Consider the following 18,903-nt stretch of genomic DNA (forward strand, 5'->3'; position numbering starts at 1 on the left):
CATTTTCCTCCATGTGCATTCTGCATATTTATCACCTGTCTTCGCAATATTCTTGAGTGTTTCTTACCTGCATGAAGGATGCTCTTCACCAGAATGTCTTACTTGGGAAAACACAAAAGCAACAATTTTTGTACACAGTTGATCCTTATCTGCATTTGGAAGTCAGAAATGTAGCATGAAATTATTTATACAGCATCATGACAGGTCACGAGAATAGCGTTGGAACAAACAAGGACCTTCATACTTTCCCAGGCAAAGAAACCGAAGTAAAGTGGGAAAACCAACATGTTCCTGGAGTATTTTCTCCTGATGTCTGCCAGTGAGGCCCAGTCTCTCAAGGGAGTCCTGACACGGGAAGTGCCATCAGCCCTCATTCAGGGAGGTCTCTCCACCCTTGAGCTTCCAGAGCACAAAAATGAAGCTGATGGTGATGGTCTTTAGTTATCTGCCATTGATGTGGGACTCCTCCTTAGACCAAGACGGAAACATTTGGAAAGGAAGGAAGTAATCTGCTGCACTTGGGGGCCGTCTGCATGGTTCAAAATAACAGTAGCTTTTCCTCTTCAGAAACTGCTGTTAGATCTGTTCTGTTGGGACACTTGAAGGCAGTGGGGATGTGGGTTTCACTGAGCATCCACTGGAGAACCTAAGATCAGGTGAAGTAATTACATTCAAATGTTTATCTGCCTACTTCTATTTGTGAGGCAGCATTAAAACTTGCTGCTGGGGCAAGGCAGGAGCCATAAAGGTTTTCCTCTTTCCTCTCTGGGCCTTAGTAAGAGGATTATGTATCTCCTCCTTCTAGAATAAACCTCTTTGCAGGGAAGATATTTTTCAAGCCCTCTTTGGAGATCAATCTGGGCAAGACTCCTAAGATTCAAGACATCGCAGCAGCCAGTAGGAAATGAACCCCACTTAAAAGGGAAAGGCCTCTACAGTTCTGCAGGCTTACAGGGCTAGGACGCAGTGTATACACTGCCACAGGAAAAGGCTCCTTGCTGGGATCACAGCTGTTGGAGACAGAAAAATAAAGAGTCACGAGCAGACAGCAGAGTTCAAGCTTCATCCCAGATGACAGCATACTGTTGCTGGAGCCTTGAAAAGACACAGCTAACCTCACTGGAATGGTTTCACCATCAGGGGCAAATAACCCAAGAAAAAAAATCATAGACCCCTTGTACTTTTAAAACTTGACAAAATATGGCATGGAGAAAGGGACAAAATTGTAAGGGAAATGTCAAAGACAGACCCTTGTTTGGAGTATATCACTTTTCTGAAGTCTGAGGAACTGAAAGGCAACTGGGAGAATTGTCTAAAGAGGGAAGGGCAATTATCCCCAAAGACTGCTTTTGGGAAACAATCCCAAGCACACATTCCAAATGATTTATTTTTATCTTTTTGGAATGTGAAGAACCATCCAGGCTCCTCCTGCAGGAAAAAATGCTGATGCCCCCCTTCTCTTCCTTACTGGAATTGCTGCGTGGTTAAAGAGAGCTATGGGGGATTCGGAACACCTTGAATGCTCCCACTTTTACACAACCTCATCTTTAACAATCCCTTTTTGCACTTTTCCCACAGCTGATTTCTCTCCATGCTGCTCCGTCCTCCTAGCCCTAGGTTGAACACGATTCAGTAAGAGTTCAGGACAGGGTCATGTAACTTCTATCTGGAGCCTCAACAGAGGCACAGGTATTGATACACTTTCCAATTGTTCTCAAAATAGTAAGAGGATACAGAACAAGTACAGAAAGATGTAAAATGAGCTTATTGAACATGAAGGACTGTTTTCCAGTAAGAGGAGTCACATTACCCCTTCTCCACCATAAGGAGATGAAACCTCTTAAAACTCCCTAAAGAAATGCATACTGGCCACCACAAAAATCTACAGGCCTGCTGGCAAGGACATGACTACATGAGACAGAAGGGCAGGGTTCAGCATCTGCTGTGAGAATAACTCATTAAAAAAAAAAAAAGAGAGAGAAGGAAATGCTTCTCCCACATACTTTCTATCCAGGGAATTAACAGTCTTCATAGAATAAAAATGGTTGAAAGAGGACAAGAACTTTGTTTAAACAGAAAAAGCAAATTTAAAGTTTTAGGACAATACCATGTCTGTTTTACTATATCTAGCCCAAAGACACCGATTAATTAAGGACCTTTGGAAGGACCATAACACCCAGCTCAGGCTTAATCACTAATACATTCCCATCACTTTTGAAACCTCAACCAGCTATTACTTGTGCAAGTTACTACACTCTTTTACAAAAACACTTATGTATTAAAAAGAAAATGTGTGACAAGTAAATGAAACTACTCACTGCCACTGGCCCTCATGCTCACTGTTCTTCCCTTCTGCTGAGGGATCTCAATAGCGATGACACTACAGACCTGCCCTGGATATTGTTTTGTTTTCTATTTCTCCCTGCTTTCACTCTGGCAGGTTTAAGCTAATGGCATGAAAAGTGCATGCATTTTTTATAGCGTTTCCTATGACTCCTCTAGTCATCATCTTCACCTGCCTTAACCTGTGTGAATCATTTTGATTTTGCTTAACTGAAGGACTCACAATCTGGGACAACAGAAATATCCTGATATGTACATACATCTTGCTCCTCACTTCTGGCAATGTGTCCCCCTATCAGCATACAGGACAGTCTGATTCACCTCCATGTCACCTCTCATCTTTCCAGTCTTCCCTTTCCTGTTCACACGAGGCCTGTGATGATCACAACAGGGAGTAGATTTCTTGAGGGCACCTGGAGGCCCTTGCAATTCCTCAGGCCCTTGCAATTCCTCCCTGCTGCGCACTTCCCACCTCTGCATGTTAGAAGACACTTTGCACTCTACGTGAATGGGTGTTGGGGAGGAGGGGTTGCTGGAGTTTGACTTACTACTGCAGCAGCTCTTTGCCCTTTCCCATTCTTCGTTGACCACTGTAATGGTCCTTTTGCCCTTTTGGATGGCTGCTGGATGTCATAAGTAAAGCTCCTTCCCTTCATACACAGCATTTGCCTTGCTTGCCCAGGGAGATGGCTGGGTTTTCGAAGCACCAGGTGCAGCTGCTGGGACTGCTGGTTGGAGAAACATTTGCCTCCTGAGCCCGTTAATTAGCACAGTAACGGTAACTGTGCTCCATTAGCCAACCCATGTGGGCAGGTCCCCTCCCTGTCCACCAACCTTGCCCTTAATGAGAGCTGGAAGGGGGACACTCACAAAACACTGCCTCAGAATAATATTCGGCTTTGTCCACGCCGGTAACAAGAGCTGACAGGATCACTACGTCCATTTCTCTTCTAATTAGCACACTTCCAGCTCGGCCTGAGCCAGCAGCCAGAGAAAAGCGATCGGACAACCGTACCGAATCACAAACACAAAGAGGCCCATTCCCCATAATTAGGTGAGACAATCCCTCAGTCTTTTCTCGGCTGGAGCTTGCCGGTAAGACTCTCGCTGTTTTGGTAAGTCCCAGCAACACAAGTTACACGTCTCCCCAGGACACTAATAAGCCCCTAATTGTCTTCCGCTTCACACGGCTCGTACCATAGGTCTGACTTGGGGGAATGCTTCTAACGAGCGGCAGCCATCGCTCCCCACGCCACAGACTGCATCGGGAGCCGCCTCTCGGGCACCGAGTTGAGAAGGGGGACGTGGAGAAACAGTGAGGAAAGCAGCCCTGGTGCTGGGGCCCAGCCACGCAGCACGGGGCCTGTGGCTTGGCAGCAGCCACTCGTTGCTGGGGCCAAAGGCCTTCTCCACCCTCTCTCTAGCTCTCCATCACCATCACCCACCTGCGCACCCCTTCTCCCCCTTCTGACCTACCTTCTCCTTCCCGGTGTCTAGCCAGGGCCTACCTCGACAGAAGTGCAGCACCTGGCACGTGCTTCCCTCCAGTGACACCATGCCGTGGGTCTCCCCCAGAGCTCAAACTCAGAAGCACATACATAAATGAGATCCTCTTAGATCCACTGGAGAGGAACGCATGCAGAGTCTCACAGGACAGGTTTCTGAAGATGGCCCCCAGACGGTCTAGAACATGCAAACTTCCAGAAGTTGGGAGGTGGGTGGGAGACTGCAGTTCAAACTCCCTCAGCAAGGTAAAGGGAGGACACATACTCCCTCTGACTTTCAGCCCAACACCTGCTTGAGAAACTGTCATCAACCAAATATATTTCAGCAAAGCATTTTGTCCAGAACCCAATGATAGTTTTTGACAACAAGCCCACTTTGAATATAACAGTCCAACCAATTCTAGTAAAGATGTTCAGAGCCTGGAGATCCCTTTGCCTTCAGCACAGCTGGTTACAAACTGATCACTCCTGCAAGCCAGGCCAACAAGGCCTGAATTGAGGGACAAAAGGATTGATCCCTCAGTTTTATATTGTGCTATTTGGCTTTGATGGACTAAGCAGGGAAGAGAAACCCTCCCTGGTGGGTGGAAAGGCAGGGGGGAAAAAACTAATTCATGCAGAGTCCAAGAGGAAGGCGCAGGTGACTACCTTGGAAGGCAATTTAGGTTAATCAATATACATATGTATAAGTAAATCAATTAAAATTAGCAATGAGTAATAAAAGTTTGATACAGAGTGAGGAAAACAAAATAAGGGCCACAGAACCAGGCAGCTGAGCATTGATGCCCACTCGGGTGACTCTGCTGGTCTCCTGTCCCTCATTCTGATTTAGCTTGTGAGCCTTCCTACTGACTTTCTGTACATAACCTGATGCATTTGGGGTTATTAAGGTAAGCAGAAGATGTAAAATGGCACATTTCTGATGCTTCAGAACCGGCTTTCCAATTCTGTGATTACAACGAAAGTTGTTAGATGTGCAGGTATTTTTTGGAGGGGAATCCTCCCTGGCATCCACATGCCTGGAAGCACAAAATTTAATTACCCCATATTATTATACCTACTCATCAGCTATTGGTCATAGAGAGAGCCTTTCAAGTGATACAGAATCAAGTCAAGTACTTTGTCCCTCCCAAGATCTGGTCAATAAATAAGGGGCAAGGTCATTCTTATTACCCATTTTTTCTACTAGCAATTAAGTAAGCGCTTTCAAGCTCACCCCTCTTCCTCTTTTCTGTTCCACTCTGAGGTGTCTGTAACAGAGACAGGCAGGGAGCGTTCTGGCTTCACTGGTCACTGATCTGTATTATAGGAATCAGCAGGCAGGCCAGAGGTCAACCACACAAACCCAACAAGAAAACGCCTATTCTGTACACGCATCAGCTGCCAGGAGTCAGTCATCCTGCTCAAAGGGACATGGTGGAAAAGGTCAAGTCTAAAAACCAGCAGTTTCAGCAGATGATGGGAGTCAAAATGTGAAGAGATTCCTCCATGCTGAAAATCTAGCACAACCTAAACATGGCAAAATTGCCCATATTCTATGTAGAACATGGATTACACTTGGATCGGTCCATACTTCTCCAGCTACCTAAGCTTTTAAATATCTTCATAGGACTTCAAATGACTGGCCACATTTCACTTACGGATTTTGCATTTCACGTCTTCCTAAAAGAAACTAAAAGCAACTAAAATATGTATCTTTTGCAGCATCAATTTGAAACTTTCAAAAAGCATGAAAGCTCCTCACTTCCAGTTATGTGAGATGCCACAAGAGTCAGTGAGGCCAGCAGATGGATGCTGAAGAGTTCTGGGTATAAAATTGCTGAAATACTAAATGTGATACATAACCTTAAGAACCATAGAATGTAATCCCTCTACTTTAAATCGAGCATCAGAGGAATGGCAGGTGACAAAACCAGCAAAAACCCATACAAAGGGCTCCTGCTCAAGCTACAGGCCACTAACCCTTAGCATCAGACTGTGTAAACTGGTAGAAGTTGTGGATGTCTGAAGAACAGAATAGATGTAAGGATGGTATACAAAGGGGGAAAGTAAATAGATATAGTAGAGGGTATTTTTTCATACATCCGTTGTGTATCTTATAAGACATTAAGAAGCATATGGATAAAGCATATAAACTTCATGATATTATTTTGGATTTCACTAAAGCTGCTTTCTTGTTCTTGAAGAAACTAAGCTGTCGTGGAATAATAGCCAATGTCCTCCTGTAGACCGATAAGAGACTAAAAAATAGGAAATGAGCAGCAAGAATAAATGGTCAATTTTCATAAAATAGGGAGGTTGGCAGCTTGTCCCACAAGGACTGTTATGGGGCCTGTGCTAGTCAACATCTTTGTCAACGATCCATAAAAAGAGAGTGGGTAATGAGATGATAAAATGTGTAAAAATACAAAAAGTACGGAAGCGCTGGGCTCCAAGTGAGCTGTTCTCTTGCAGGAAAGAGACCTTACAGGCAGTTCTCAGAAAGACCAGTCAAAAATAAGGAAGACAATTTTTATTTTTTTTAATTAGCTGTAGCCACAATAGTCCTAGGGAAAATCAAGAAAGACTTTTAGTAAAATTTGAGAAAACTCATATGCTCACACATTTTATTTTTATTTCCAAGTATGCTTCCCCAGATAGATAACACTTATTTGGCATCGTACATACAGTATCTTCAGAAGTATTTGGCACACTGGCTGATGTATAGGCTGGGATGTGCACATAGGAACCACTTGTTTCTATATTTTTGCTGTAGGATGTTTTTACTGTGTTGACTATAGAAATATATTTACAGCATTTGCATTTGTTGTTCTAACCCCATCCATTCTGTTCAGAGTTTTTTAGGCCATGGGAAGTTTCTGTCCAACAGCAATTTGGAAGATGCAGACAGGACATTCTGGGAATTTTTTTTTCAATGAATTATCTTCTTCCAGTATAGACTGATTATTTAATGACTTTTTAAAAAGTGTCAATACAGAATGGTAAATTAAATGGGTATACAACACTAAGGAGTGAGGATTATTTTCATATTATATAATTTGCATGCCATAAGCAGATAGCTCACACAAAGACAAGATGTATTTCTCTTTTTGGACTGTCCTTGGTGCCAGGGGCTCATCTTTAAGAGGAACCATTAGTTGGTGTATTTCCTATAGCTACAATCTGCAAGTTGCCTTTTCTTTTGATCATGGATGTCTAAAAGTTCATATTAGTTTAGAAGTATTATAAAAATGCTTATGCAATGCTACTGAATTTGTGATAGGCTAAGAGACCAGGCTTTTAGACCACATGAGATAATTTATTTTTTTACATATCACAGAGGTTGATGATGGAATTACCTAGTATCACTTCCTTAACACAAAATGCTTGGCACAACTGTCATCATGATTGGGAAAAAAGTGTTTGTCTATGACAAGTTACTGTGGGTGAAGATGAAGTAGATGAGATCAGCTGCCTGCACAGACTGCAAATCTCAGTGATGATCCTGTTCTTAGAGATACACAAAACAGGATTTAGCTCATGATGATGTGGGAGAAAACAGTGGAGGAACAAAATACAAGCCATAATTACGACTTATACCCCTCCACAGTATGCCTCCACTGAACACGCTGCAGTTTTTATTAAGGTATCTCAGAACAGTTGTAACAGAAGACACAATTGGAAGAAGACTAAAATAACCACAGAACAAAAGCATAACAGATGAAAAACCATGAATAGTGCACAGACAGGAAAAAAAAAACCACACAACACACCTGCTTCTGACAATAGAAGAAATGAAAGGTTCAAAATGGGGTTAGCAAATAAGCAGGTTTAAAACTAACAGTAATGTTAAAAAAATTGACTTGTATAACTGAATTATGGAATTCACTCTCAGGGCATTTTAGAGGCCGGAAGTACAAACAAATTAGGACTAAGACAAATGTATGAGGGTAGGGCCTACCACATACCAGATTCAACTACTAGCTCAGTAAGTCCCTAAAACAGGTTGCTGGAGAAGGTAACCTAAAGCAAAATCTGTGTGTAAGCCTTTTGTTTATATCCTTTCCTATGTGTCTACAACCATTTATAATCAAATCGAACATTACAAGTATGACAGGCTTGTGATTTGCCTTGTAATAGCATGTTACATTTTTACGTAACATAAAAATAAGACAAAAGAGAATAACATTCAAACGTTATCTCTGCATTGGATTAGTCAGTTTTTAAGAATCTGTTATTTTTAGGTGACTTGATCAGGGAAATACAAAGAAAAACTGAGAATCTGTGGGTTATAGGATTGTTCCAAAATTGTTAATTTTGCAATGGCAAAACACTAGATTGAATGGAGTATCGCCCTCTTCCATTGCCAGTGCAGTTAGACTTTTATTTTGATAATGATTAATAGAACAAGAATTTATTCTCAGTTGGATTAAACAGCAAAGCATTTGGTACTCCAAAACTGAACAGCCTTTACAACTAAGCATTTAATACAACACTGGCATTTAATAGGAACTAAAAACATTGGGTTCATTTCCAAGAGCCTGACAACAACATTTAACATACCAATACACAAAAACACTTTATAAAGCAATGCACAAGCTCAAACAGTATTACCAAATTTTGATCTTATTATACTCTTCATTCACATCATTTATCAAAACTTGTTGTTGTTGTTTCAAAATATCTAACTTTATCAGCACTAGAAAGTCACCCAGATTTTTTTGTATAGACAGAGACTGCAGTGATGTTGGGAAGGACATCACTGAAGAAAAAAAGGGAAGAGGTCAAGAGGGCATGAAAATCTTTAGTGCCATTTGGATATTGCCATCTATTCATTTACTGATGGGAATGAAATATTCACGGGCTGAAAACTGAGGTGGTGATAAGCAAAGTGTTCCTTATTACACATCTTAATAGTGAAGAAGAGCCTATGGAAGAGTATTGCCTAAGTGACTAAGCAACAGATTCTGCATCTCAGGGGGCTCTTCTGGAAACCCAGACTACTCTTTGAGCTTTACATTTGTTTACTATCAGACCCCAGAGCAGTAACAGACAGATTACAATTCTCCAGCTAACACACAAAAATACATATAAATATTACCAATAAAAAAATACAGCACTGACTCATCTTAACAGATGACAAGTACAAAGCCAATAAATACCAATTCTAAAGCATATATTATTTGCTGCCCTATAGAGGATAAGTACTGTATGGTAAAGGTTTTTTTGTTTGTTTGCTTTCACACTATGTGTATGTTACCAAAAACTACTTAAAGTTTGAAATTCTTTGCTGAACGTATCAGAAAATATACATATACTTCCATGGCAAGCTTTATCTTCTCCTATATTCCTCCTCCTTTCAGATCTCAGTTTCTTAATGTGTTGGATCATCAAACCTCTATAAAATGAACTCATATTAGTGATACAGACCAAGTATCCCATTATTTCATGTGTGTGTATATATATATTATATATATAGTAAACAAGCTTAAAATTGCTTTCAAAATGTATAATTTAATACTTAAAGCTACATCAACATTGGTTTGCATCAATAGTTTTCCTCTATCTCTGAATTAGCACTTTTAGGTTCTCTTCACATTCAACTTATCTCTCATGGTCTCAAGGGATGGAGGTCCTGTTAAGCTCAGCCCTGCATAAGTAGAAGTATAGAAATAAATCCAGTAAGTTTAAAATCACACTCCTGACACACCTAAATATTCAGTATTTCTGTATGGTCTTCTGGGATTTGGAATTTAACTGCTTAAACATAGTTAGCAGGAGCTGTCCAAAAATGAGTCTCTCTCTCGCTGATAATCACCAAGGCCACAGACTGCAAAGCAAATGGCCACAATCATCTTAGTAAAAATTCAGAGTAGTCTATTTGATTAAAAATCTCCCCCTCTTTATTGCACATGCACCTGAAAACAGTCTCCTCTCTCTGCAAAGACAGAAATTTGCAATGCTCTAAGGACATTCTGTTAATGATGAGGCACAAGTACTATTTCCAAGTCATTTCTCCTCTCACATGTGACTACAGTCTGGGAAATGTCAGATTTTGAAAAGCTACTGTATGCTAAAAATAACATTTCTAAATGGGGAAAAAACTGCTCTTTATCCAACGTTTCAATATTATGTCTTACCCTAGAAAGAGGAACATATTTTTTAATGCTTAAAATGCAGTTTCCTAGGAAAAGGAAACAGGATGAAATGAAAAAAGTTATTCTCTTAAATAAAATAAAATCTCAGCATGCTCTTTACCACTTCTCAGGGATGAACATGCAGAAGTGCATTAACAGAAAGAAAATACATTAAACTATAGGACAAATAAAGTCCAAGATTGTGTGCTGAAAGAGACCAGGTCACAGAAAATTCTCTTTAAAATATTATTTTTGCAGGTGAAGCAAGTTTTGAGATTGCTCTTTTCTAAGTAATGAAAATATCAAGAAAGATTACTTTCAGAAGTGTGAAGACTCCGTTTGAGTAGAATATCCTTGCAATGGGGCTAACACGCCTGTTTCCCTTCCTGGAATACTGAAAACATTACTGCCTTTCAACTTTGTAACTTCCCTCAGTTTCTGGCTTTGTAAGAAGCAAACTGAGAATTGCAGGGGTACTGACAAAGCTGTTTCTTCCTGTATAGGCTCAAGTTTCTCGAGGGATATTTTCCTTCATGGTACAGTAACACCTCTTACTCTCTGCAGTCCGTCAGTCTAGATTTCACTAGAAAACCATTTAGCACTGAGATGCAGCTCCGGGTACACACGACGCTTGATACAAGCCATGTGAAGTGCATGGACCAACGTACTGAAGATCCTCCTCGGTGTACCAGGCACGCTCCTCTGAAGGCAGTGAGCAACTGGAATCTAATGCACAGACTACACCGGCCTTCTACACTAAAAACATGTAATCCTGCAGAACCCACGCTATCAATCTACACCCCAAACTCTGCTCAAGTCATTCAGCACAGAAATTGCACGTAGGAAAGCAATGCATGTAAGACAACAGACACAAGAAGGCCAATGCACCACGATGCACACTGGCCTGCGTCAGAGAGCTGTTGAGTACTTCAAACAGGTGCTGCCGCCAAGAACAACAGAATAAGGACACGACGGCTGTTCACTTTGCCATCCCACATCAGGGTCGAATCCTCCCGTTGGGTATCTTGAGGTTGGATAAAGTCTGAATTCCAAGGCAATCAATCGCAGTCCTTGTGACCTGTGCGTCCAGTGCGTCTCCCCTGCAAAGAGATGAGCTGTGGAAGCAAGAGGTGTTAGCTTCTGAAGGTCTGGAGCAAGAGCTTTGTACTTCTCCTTTAGAAGTTCTGGGGTCCATCTGGATCCGCAGTATGTAAAAGGATCCAGTTGGGGTATTTTTTCTGTCCCAGCTCCAGATGTTGCAGCTACTTTTTGGGCTTCTCTAGGATGTTCAGGAATTTCCCTCGAGTCATTTCTCTAGCTGAAATCACAAGGGAGGAAAAAAAAAGATTAATATTGAAAAAAAGTCAAGAAATCCAAACAGAATTGTATAATTTGCAGTATTTAACCAGAGGGTGAGAAATTCATTTAATTTGTACTTATATTAACAGTAAGGACTTTTTTATTTAAGTGAAAAGCAAATAATCTAGTAAAAAAGTTTAAAAATTCCAGCCTGAATTTCTGACAATCTAGAAATGCAGGCAAGGCCTAGAATCTTCTAAACTCAGCAATAATTCCCATAGACTGCCTCATTACATACAATCTCTGCTTTCTATTCCTACTGCATTATGCTCTTGCAGCATCCCCTTTTCTGTCTCTGTACTATCCTCCTCTGAATGGTATAACCCAGATCTCCATCACTCCGTCTCAAAGCAATTGTTCCTGGATGTTATAATCCGTCAGAGATTATGGAACTCTCTCCATTTCAGGATTATTGGTCCCTGGGTGCTATGATCTTCAACAGAAATTAGACAGCATTTTCTCTCTCAGCACTGTCAGTCCCTGGATGCTGTAATATAATGGGGTTTATATTCCTTCAACGCAGTTCATCTATGGATGGTGTAATAAAGTAAAGTTTATAGAGCTTTGGTCTTCTCACTCTCTCTGCATTGTCATTCCTTTGATGTTTAATACAGCAAGGCAAGGTTTATATGTCTCTCTCTCACTCTTGGCACCATCAATCTCTGGTAGCTGTATTACAGCAGGGTTTACACAGCCACTTTTCTGCACGAGACGTTTCTGACTTCTCAGCCCATAAGCTCACAAGCTGGCAGAGCAGCCCAAATACTATCTTTGTCTCACAACACAACACAATGCATTAAAGACAGCACGATTAGCGACTGAGTCCTCAAGAGAGACAATTTTCCCACTGGAGCTTCCCTTCATTTCTTTTACATAAAGGTGTGAGCTTTGTGCTGGACTGACAGCCATCAAAACCTGGAGGTTTTTATTCACAGGATTGATGAAAGCATGCATGTTTCCCACACCTAGCCTAGAGAGACTCTGAAAGGCGGAGACAGGAATTAATTTTCTGTTTTATTCATTCAATTCCTGACCTCTCTGCTGAGAGGAACAACAGCAATGACAATTAGCATAAAAAACTAGAGGTGGGCTTGTTGCTGATGTTGAGTTTTCTTTTGACATTACTCCTTATCTGTCTGAATGGAAATAAATGTAATAATAAGTGTTTAGCTTAAAACACTCAAATACCATCAGGTAAAGGCATTTCGTTATTCTAGATATAAAGGTTAGAAATTGTGCCTTGAAGCCCGGTCTCAGTTGCTACGTTCTAACTTGACCACCCAAATTTGTAGCATGAGGTGTGGTCGTCATGGACAATATCCCTGTAAAACAGTTAGTGTTATGAAGTGCCCAGTACATATGGATATTCACAGGCTGCAAGGTCCACAGCCCTGATGGGAATGTGCCCCACAGCAAGCTCCTGCTTCAGGCTGACTGCAGATTCAAGCAGATCACCTCATTATTCCCTTGGTTCATGCCTCCAGCTGTGAGTTATATCATCTGGGATCCATTCCCAACTCTGCTTCTGATTCAGGGTGAGCTGCCACAAACATCGTTTACTCATTTGTACCTCTACTTCCCCATCTGCAAGACAGCTTTCAGGGATGCTAAACCGACACATGGGTACAAGGTGCTGCAGAAGGGCAGGGAGTGGACTGCTGTTTTGCCAAGAAAATTGTCACGCACAAAGAAGATGATTAAATAAAAATGCAAGTTTCTAAATATTTCAGCTAGGAACAGGTTTTCGCCACTGGTTCCTTGACACCTCCCTGCCTTGCACCGGCAACAGCGCAGGGTTTTAAAACGCTGTTACGGAAAAATCACCAAACCCAACTACAGCTGATAGAGTGCAAAGTTTTTTCTGAGCGCAAGTCCCATATAGGAGATATACGAATGCATGACAATTCCGTTCCCCCAAAGAGGCTGCACCCTATAAATCAGGCAGAGAGCATAGACTCCTTCTGTGCGCTGAGCGAAATTACTGTGGGTTGGGGGTTGCTCCACAGCACGTGCCCTCCTGTTCACTTGTCATCGGAGATGTTAACATTTCTGATTAATTCACAGACCTCTCATTTTATTCTTCATTCCTTTATCCTTGCTATCCTGTTCTGCCGCAGCTTAAAGATTCTTACCGACCTGCTACAATAATCACCGCCCGCTTCCCCCCCCAACCTGGTGAAATTGTTTAGTGATGCCAACCGCGCTTTTAATTTGCAAGACATCAGACACAGAGGTAATTTATACCAACATCTGTTCATTTCTGACTTCTAAAACAAACTCGCACATGCTGCTACAAAATCCCATTAGGAGCAGGAGACAGCCTTCTGCTATTCTGTATTCCTCTTCTCCTCACATACTCAGGCTTGCAACAGGGCTTTATTTTTAAAGATATGATGCCAAGCTGAAAGAAAGGACCTTACGTCTTTGTATATGTATGAAAACGGCCAGGAAATAACATCCTCGTACCACAAACACATCCCAGCCAACCTAAGGGCAAGTTTCCACAAACATTAACAATCTTGTTTTCCCTGCTTCAGCTGCTTCTCTTGTCTGCCCAGGAACCCCAGCTCAATGTATTCCTGGTAAACACAGGCCAAATACATATTACACGGCGCTGCGTTCAAACGTCTTGGCTACTCCTTCCCCTTTGTTCCTCTCTAATCTGCACTAGGGTATGCCTTCGGCTTGGGTTTTGCACTGAAAAGCCTCGAATACGAAACCGACTCCTCTACTCAGCATCGCTTCTGATAAATGAATTCTTAAAAATGGGAATATCATTTCCAACTGGGCCATGTGGAAGCTTGCTGGAGTGAAGGAAGAGCTTGTAAAGGAAGAAACCGTCGCCCCCATTCTAAATACGATCACAGTCCAAGAGAGACAGCAAGACCTGTCTTAAACAACCACCCAAGGGAGCAGCAGAAGCCCGTTGTGTGGTAGACAGAGGTGGATTTTTTAATTAAAAGGGTGGACAAAACCGTAGGGACAACCTTGGGGATTTTTCCTTAAAATGGTTGCTTAAACTACGGACTTCTAGAGAAGAGAAGGCTTGAGCACAGGTTTCCTTGTCCCAGCAAACAGACACTACAGAGGCTGTGCAGCACGGAACAGAAACATGAATCTCCATGGCAGGGGACGATTTACAACCTCGCCATGGCTGTGCATCTACAACAATAGAAAATCAACAATGGATATGATCACAATAGCTTGGATACCAATTAATCTCACATATTCTGGAGGAAGAAGAGGGTACTGAAGACCATAGGAAAAAAACACCTTTAAGATATTACCAGCACTGGTTCCAATGAAAGTTGAGTGCTGAGTAGACTCTCTGAAAGAGAATTGTACTGGAAAATGGTATCGGGCTGTTATCATTAACAGAAAATGTTGCGCTATGAATTCAGTTTGCTGCCTGGGAGATCTCAAGAACAGGTACTGGACAGGGAAGACTGAGGCTGAAAGGAGAAGGAGAGATTTCTACTTGATAGGGGAGCAGAATAAGATTTAATATAATCTCCTCTTTAGGACTTCAATCCCTCAATCCCGCATTTAGTCTTGTTGCCTGGGGCTCCTTTTCTACTACAACTGTCCCCAAGCTGCTTCTTTGCAGTAAATTTTGTGGTTGCTGGTTGAAAGATTCAGTAGTACAGATTGATTTCCTACAAGTGAGGAGATGAGGGATTACCAAAAGCAGTCCTGGTTAACAAGATTGGGTGCAGATCTCCTGCGAGAGCAGCCCACTCTGCCAGTGCTTTGCATCCTTTCACTATGACATATGGGTTTCATTACACGAAGATTTTCCTGATTTTAACTTGGAGGCGATTACATTGGAAACTCAGAGTTATCTTTACATCTGTAGCAATTTAAAGGTTAAGTAACTTTTAATCAAATGACAAGGACTCAATGTTTTTTTTTCCCTTGATAGAAAATGAAAACTGCTGCTCCAGATATTCCTTCCAGTGACAATTTAATTAGAAAAAACACTGTCCTGGAGATTGGGGTCCAGGCTGATTGCTCCCCATAAAAAGCCTTCTCATACATATGACAGCACAAGACAAACTGTGTCATAAGGTCTGGATAGCCAAGAAATAATGGAAGGATTTACTGCTATAAAACCAGCAACAAAAATAGTGACTTTCACTTATATAAGCAACTTTAAACGAGGAGAATCCCTAAGCAACACACACACACATACATGTTCTTAATACAGCATACACTTCAAATAAGTGTAGACTTGGTGACAAAGTCTACACAAAAGATGTGTGACAAACTGTATTTATCATACATTTATCATGATCATGATACCTTCCACTGCTTACTGCTTCCTGACTTATCCTAAAAATCTCAAAACAAAGCCTGTGAGCATCTTCAAATCATGGATATTTTAAAATGAAGTCACCCTGCCAAAGACACTTCTCTGCCTCTCCCCACAATTTACAACTTGAGCAAATTTGACTGTGCTCCTCCTCTGACCCGAAAATGTAGCCATGTTGGTATTTAAATGCTTTGATACTAAATATATGGAAATACAATTAATACCCTACGAACAGAACACGGTTTTAGCCCTAAAATGCCTTGTAGGATCACACTGAATGCTACATTCTTGACTACCAGAAGATTACTTTGGGCACTGGCATACTTTGTTAGCTTTTCAGTTAAAATATTCCTCCTGTTCAGCCCCTACAATTGTACTTAGGGTAACGAAATAACTTGTTCTTCACCATGAAAGGATTCCCCTAAAGTGCCAATCACGCATTCTCAAACTGCTGTGTCTTAGCACTACATAGACAACAAAACTAGGAGGATTTTGTGAAGAGCTACCAGCGGAAATTACCAGTTCAGGGAAAAAAACATGAATTGCAGAGAGACAGCAAAATACTTCTCTGGTTTAGCCCTTCTATCACAAGTGTATAATGCTTCAGGCAATTGCTTCTTTTGTCCCTTAACACCATGTGAGGATAAGACAACAATTCTTTTCCTTAGTAGGTAGGATGTACAAAAAGCTGTAGTGGATTCTGCCCTGGAGCTTGACAGGACTTGTGAAAGCCAATGGCAAAGCCAAATCTCTGGGCTGCTCTCGACCACTATTGCATTTGGAAGGGAAATAAAATCAGTCACCAGGGGTGAAGGCGAAAAGGCAACCTAAAAACAGCAAAAACATGTTAAGATCGACATTAGTACTAAGCAACTCCCAAAAGAAAATGAGGTCTTTATTAGCCAAAATCAGGAGAATATTATTAGCAAACCAACATGATCTCAACTTCTCTCATCAGAGAAAGCAATCTGTTCACGTCTCTGTCTCTGACTTGTTTTGACTCCTAGGCTCAATGCATACTTATGGAAGAACAGACCCCAAAAATGCCTGCTGGCACTGTCTCGTCCCTCTTCCTTCACAAAAAGATCTCTAATTACTCTGCTAACTTCATACTCTTTTAACGTAATTGTCAAATGAAATACTATTGACAACTGTTCGCCTCGGTCAAACACGAATCAGTGAATCCTGCACCAAGCCCAGTTCCATGAAGCTGGAACTGCCATCCCAGGAGAGCAGAGGCTAGCAGAAGCAATGCCAATTGCCTTTAACGAAGATAAAACCAGCATATAGTTACTCAAACCCGTGCTTCAGAAACATTTCACTGTTTCCACTAAATACCAGCATAATCATCTAGAACTCCTGAAGCACATTTTTCAGGTAAGATGACAGAGACTCAGCATAAACCTCCAGGTGGAGTAAGTTAGTGATACCATGTCATCTTTCAATAATCAGTATCAAAGCACCTGCAAAGTTTATGAAGCTTCATAATATTCTTGAGACATCTAGTGATTTAATTCCTATCTTACAGCTGGGGTCACAGCCTCAGTAAGAAGTGATGCACAGATGTATACTAAAGGAGTCGGAGACAGTGCTAGAATTCGGGCTCTGAAAGATGAGTTCTGTCAAGTCTTGCTGCAGTATTTTAAAATATTAACACCACCCTTGGTACAAAACATTACTGTCCTTCCCTTGGTGGATGAGACAGCAGAATCTACCCTTACCTCAGCTCCAGTACATAGCTTGGCATGACTTGTTTTGAAATGTCAAAGAAGGTGGGCTTGCACAAAACCTGCTGTGAACCAGAGCAGGTGAGGAGCATGGAGTTTTCCTCCCTGTGTGCAATGAAAATGGTCATCTCTGACAGAGAAGTGGTAAATAGAAGAGGCTGATAAAGTTTTAAACCACTGAAATACTTGAGTGAATATTACCTGGAGCCTTAAGAACTTGGAGTCAAAGACCCAATGCTTTCTTGAATCATGAAATCCTAATGTACCCTCGTTCGGTCTCATTTCTCTCCATGCACAGTTGTTGTGTTTTATTGTACACCTAACAAGACAACTCGAGAGCTCATTCAGGATTATCCACAGTGGTGATAACAGATCTGTTTCATGCAGATTGAGATTTCCTCAAAAATGTTGTTGTTAGTATCAATGAAAATTAAAATTGCATCTGCTCTAAAAAAAATGAATTCCTTCTCTGCAAAATAATCACCTTGCCCTCCTAACCAGACGTCCCCACCTTGCAGGGCAGCACCATTCCCTTCGCACTCAGCTGCAAACAACGATGTGCACAGAGCTCTGAACGCAAAAACCTACAAACAGCATTCATTCACGTACAGATGGGCAAGGCCAGGCAGTGGGAATACCTGGAGCATGGGGCAGTAACATCCCTGCCAATGCCCAGGGAGCTACTGAACTAATGTTCCAGGTCACAAATGCTAGGACGTGAACATATATTGTCCCGTGTGACCCCCACTTTAAATGAAACTCCTACAGTACCTCCCACCTCCAGGAACTGCCTGCAGCCAACATCCTGTGAGGCCAAAGACCTGATCCCTTTGACCCCCAAAGCAGGGAAAGAGTTACATCTTCTCTCTGTGAAGCCAATAAAAACCTCTCTTGATTATAATTTAGATAAGAGCCACTGGATTGAATAATAATGTCTGAAACTCCCCTGGCTGTTTCACCTTGAGACGTCCATCACTGGGTTAAACATGATGCTAATTGCATTTGGATTGATTAATTTCTCTCACTCCTGTCTATTCGAATAATGCTTAACAAAATAATCACAGCACCCAGAGCCAAATCTTCTCCGTCAAAGGAATGAAGCCATCAGAACCAGCAGAGATGAAAGAAATGAAGATGACCCGTAATTACTGCTACGGTGATATCATTACCATATTATAGAAAATGAGTGTACGTGGGGGGAGAGGGGGCTGCGATTATTATTTATTTTTTAATGGAACTGCACATCCCAAGAATACAGATCTGACACAGGGGAGCATACAAAAATACAGAACTAAAAAAAAATTATTGTGCATTAAATTGCAAAATACAGTGAACGCTGGGGCTCTCGATGCATTGAGTGTCTTGTACTGTGAGCTATTTGCTCACTTCACTGTTTTTTCATTACAATAATACTCTGCATATGACTAGCATAGAGATTCAAGATGCCTACCTTCCCCAAAAGACCTCAAGTATCTGCAGCAGAACTCACCCATAACCCCTCTCCTTTAATATTACAAGTCATCTTTCTTTGAATGTTGGCG

The 18,903-nt window shown here is 41.5% G+C and overlaps 1 protein-coding gene across 1 annotated transcript in view; it reads right to left on the reverse strand.

Annotated features, from left to right (window-relative positions):
• Positions 1-8,208: 8,208 nt before the first annotated feature.
• LIN52 (lin-52 DREAM MuvB core complex component) overlaps positions 8,209-18,903 on the reverse strand; it is a 44,393-nt gene continuing 33,698 nt past the window's right edge. The window contains exon 6 of the mRNA XM_040559111.1: positions 8,209-11,282. Coding sequence (XP_040415045.1) covers positions 11,227-11,282 — 56 coding nt within the window. The 3' untranslated portion in view covers positions 8,209-11,226. The remainder of the gene's footprint in view (positions 11,283-18,903) is intronic.

This window comes from Cygnus olor, chromosome 5, assembly GCF_009769625.2.
Source record: "Cygnus olor isolate bCygOlo1 chromosome 5, bCygOlo1.pri.v2, whole genome shotgun sequence".
Lineage (NCBI taxonomy): Eukaryota > Metazoa > Chordata > Aves > Anseriformes > Anatidae > Cygnus > Cygnus olor.